The following is a 3846-nucleotide window of genomic DNA, read 5'->3' as shown; positions in this document are numbered from 1 at the left end:
TTCATATGCAAATATTGCTTTGAGATTTGATTTTGTGACTATATTTTGAATATTTTACATGTTAACATTTGTAGCAATGTAAGCCTATAAGAAGAAGATGTCTCTTGTTGTTATCTTATTGGTGGATGCTTATGTGAATGTTTTGTTGGTTCTTAAGGGGTCTACTATATGTTTTAATATGAGTGATGTATCATTTGATCTATGTTCATCATTTTGCTTAAATATATCCAACAAAATTTGCATGTAGGATCATATTGTTATGATTGATGTAATGAATCTTTCTAATATGTTTAATGGATTGGAACCAATTTCTAAGGAAATCATGCCGAAAAAATTAAAATTTTTAATTTTTTTAGAGTTTGTTCGAAAAATCCGGTAAATATGATATCTTAAAGAAATCGGGTTTACCGGTAAAGTTTTCCTATCCGGTAGAAGCTTAGTAGGAGATCCTTCGATGTGTAGGTAGTTTTAAAACCCGTGGTCTATTTTTCGCTTCTTGCTTTTATGAAGCTCGGGGAGTCTCAAAACCTAGGCTGCGTTTTTAGAAGCTAGATTTTTGTTTGAGCTTATGCCTTAAGAGGCTAGAATCTTTGTAGAAACCGAAACAAATAAACGCCGGCCTTATCAACCCATCCTCGACTCGATCAAGGCTCAGCTGTTGTTTTTCTTGAGATGAGAAGCTACCCTGTCGCTACCCTGTCGCGGCTGCTCACCAATTTGCACACATGAGAACTATGCGAATACGTACACAAAACTTGTGGCCAGCTACATCTACTGTGCTCTGGTACGTGTTTCGCTTTCGATCGCATTTTCGCGATCCCGAAAAACATCAATCGAGCACTATACTAGGACGCGCCATCTCGCTCACTGGCTTGCTGAGCATTTTTTATGCTCTGCGCTGCGAATGCAGTCGTGGTCGCGCACGAGATGAGCACTTCGTTGATGGCTGCCCATCACGCCGCTAGCAGTGCGTCACGTCTCACGCTTGACGCCGCGTGTGTCCGCTGTGCATGCACAGCCGACCTCCGGACACACCTTACAAACATTCATGCGTCGTGATGCGCATGGTCCAGCACATGCTACAGCTTTACAAACTCTGCTGCGGTCCATCTAGCCAGCCACGAACCGGCAGTGATAGTAACTATATCAGTGTCGGTTCTAGACACAAACCGTCACTGATATATTAGTCCCAGTTCTAGCCACGAACCGCCACTGATAATCAGTATCAGTGCCCGTTCTAGTTACGAACCGCCACTGATAATTGTTAGGGTCATAATTTATCTTAAAAAATTCATAAACTTTCCATACTAAGTCGGATGGGGGAAATCGTTATATGAAAATTGTAGCACTCGATGAGATCTACAACTTTGTAGTTGATCACTTTTTTATTTGAGATCATTTAGATATCCAAATAGCTATTCAAATGTTCAGTCAGAGGATGTCAAAAAGATTTATTTTGCTACTATACTCACGAACGGACAATAGCCGAGATGGTTAGATGGCTCATGCGTACGCATAGGCTGTGATGTCTTGAGTTCGAGTCTTTGTTACCGCATGCGAGCCAATATCACCTGACTTTGTGAATATTGGGCGTGGTCTTGCGGGCAGCCTCTAGTCGAGTGTCTCTGGTCGTGAAAGCCTCTAGCCTTTTGGATGCGATAAGAAGGCCTAAGTAAATTAACCACCTTGGGCGTAGCATTACTCTATATATATGCACAGGTATTGACGTTTTGGAACCCACTCGTTCTAGCGAAATTCCCAAGCCATGGATAGCACATCTGTCTTCTACTGCATCCTCGCTCTTGTCCCTCTACTTTACCTCATAAAATCTCAAACAACTTCCGTTGGCTCCCGTTACGATGGCCTACGTCTCCCACCGGGGCCCTGGAAGCTCCCTGTAATCGGCAGCCTCCACCACATGCTCCGCGCACAACCGCATCGTGTTCTACGCGAACTGTCGCGGCGCCATGGCCCTCTAATGTCCCTTGAGTTCGGCGAGCTTCCTGTCATTGTTGCCTCCTCCCGTGAGGCGGCCGAGGAGGTCATGAAGACCAATGATGCCTTCCTCGCCTCAAGGCCACAGACCACAACAGTCAAGATCATGAGAAAACAAGGCGATGACTTTTCGCTAGCCCCGTACGACAATCACTGGCGGCAGCTTCGCAAAATCACCACGGTTGAGCTTCTAAGTGCAAAGCGTGTTCAGTCTTTCTGGGCCATCCGGGAGGAGGAGGTGATGCGACTTGTGCAAGCTATCTCCTCTGCGACAACTCCGGCTGTGAACCTCAGCGAGCTAGTCACCTCTTATGGTAACGACGTAGGGGCGCATACCATCATGAGTGATCGGCTTAGCGACCGGAACGCCTTCATGCGCTACGTTACAGAGGCCATCAAGTTGGCGGGAACTTTTCGCCTAGCAGACTTGTACCCGTCGTCGCGGCTGGCATGTGCTATGAGCCGCACAATATTGAGTAAGATAGAGGTATTCATGGATGGCTTATTTAAGTTCATGGATGGCATCATAAGTGAGCACGGTGAGAGAAGAACACAGGAGGATTCAGAAGACTTGATTGATGTCCTCTTGAGGATTCAGAAGCAAGGAGGCCTTGAGCCCCCTCTTACAATGGGCAATATCAAATCAGTTCTTCTTGTAAGTTCTTGCATCTTTATACACCCAAATTGATGCTTGCTTATTTGTTAAAACTGCCTGTTTAAGTTTCTCAAAGAAAATTAATGTAGAACCTTCTTGTCGGGAGCACCGATACCATGCCTTCGGTCCTACAGTGGGCTATGGCAGAACTGATGAGGAACCCGGAAGCAATGTCTAAGGCACAATCCGAGGTAAGGAAAGCTTTCATGGGGCAAATGAAGGTAACTGAGGAGGGGCTCACCAAACTGAGCTATTTGCATTGGGTCATCAAAGAGACCTTAAGGTTGCATCCTCCTAGCCCAATTTTGTTACCAAGGGAGAGCCAAGAAACCTGCCGTGTTTTGGGCTATGATGTTCCCAAAGGGACAATAGTTCTCGTGAATGCATGGGCAATCTCTAGAGACGCAGAGTATTGGGATGAACCAGAAGTATTCAAACCAGAGAGATTTGAAACTGACAAAAGGGATTTCAAAGGGCGTGACTTCGAGTTCACACCATTTGGTGCTGGGCGACGAATTTGCCCTGGTATAGTGTTTGGGCTTGCTGCAATTCAGCTGGCTCTTGCTAACCTTCTATTTTATTTTGACTGGAATCTCTTAGAAGGCGTCAGTGAACTAGACATGGAAGAAACTATGGGGATCACTGCTAAGATGAAGACAGACATTTGGTTGAAACCTGTTCAGCGAGTACCTTTTGTTTCAACGAGTGTTGAATAACAAAGATAATGGCCATTAAGGGCAATGCGGAGTGCTTGGAACGAAGTCCCTTTGTGTTACCTGTGTAATATCGTGATCTCTTATGTGCTAAATGTCAGCTCTTCGATCAGTGTAATAACTATATTGCTTTGTGATGCGGTTTCTGGATAATTTGTGTACGAAATCTTGTTCCACGAAATGATATCTTAAAATGGTTCTTTTCTGATAGTTTTGAATTACACTTTACGTTTATGAAATTTATATATATTGTAACGCCCAATGTACCCACGTACTTGGAGTGATAGTACTCCACTGCACCAAAATCTGACTAAGTTTGAAATTTTCACGAAATTCGACAGAGCTATCCTTGCAACTACCTATATCTCGGTCAAGTAAATCACAATAATAATCTCAAGCACATCATATAAGAGATGGATAAAGATCACAGCCCAATCCCAAGAACTATTAAAGGAGACCACTCTAACCATGATACCATCTCAA

The 3846-nt window shown here is 44.1% G+C and overlaps 1 protein-coding gene across 1 annotated transcript; it reads left to right on the top strand.

Moving 5' to 3' along the window:
• Window positions 1–1755: 1755 nt before the first annotated feature.
• LOC133903710 (desmethyl-deoxy-podophyllotoxin synthase-like) lies at window positions 1756–3531 on the top strand. The gene is made up of 2 exons (XM_062345153.1): window positions 1756–2650; window positions 2740–3531. The coding sequence occupies exons 1-2, from the start codon at window positions 1766–1768 to the stop codon at window positions 3364–3366; spliced, it is 1512 nt and encodes a 503-aa protein (XP_062201137.1). The 5' UTR covers window positions 1756–1765; the 3' UTR covers window positions 3367–3531.
• The last annotated feature ends 315 nt before the right edge of the window (window positions 3532–3846 follow it).

The sequence above is a fragment of the Phragmites australis genome, chromosome 21 (assembly GCF_958298935.1).
Source record: "Phragmites australis chromosome 21, lpPhrAust1.1, whole genome shotgun sequence".
Taxonomy (NCBI): domain Eukaryota; kingdom Viridiplantae; phylum Streptophyta; class Magnoliopsida; order Poales; family Poaceae; genus Phragmites; species Phragmites australis.
This window is presented reverse-complemented; position numbering and strand designations above follow the sequence as displayed.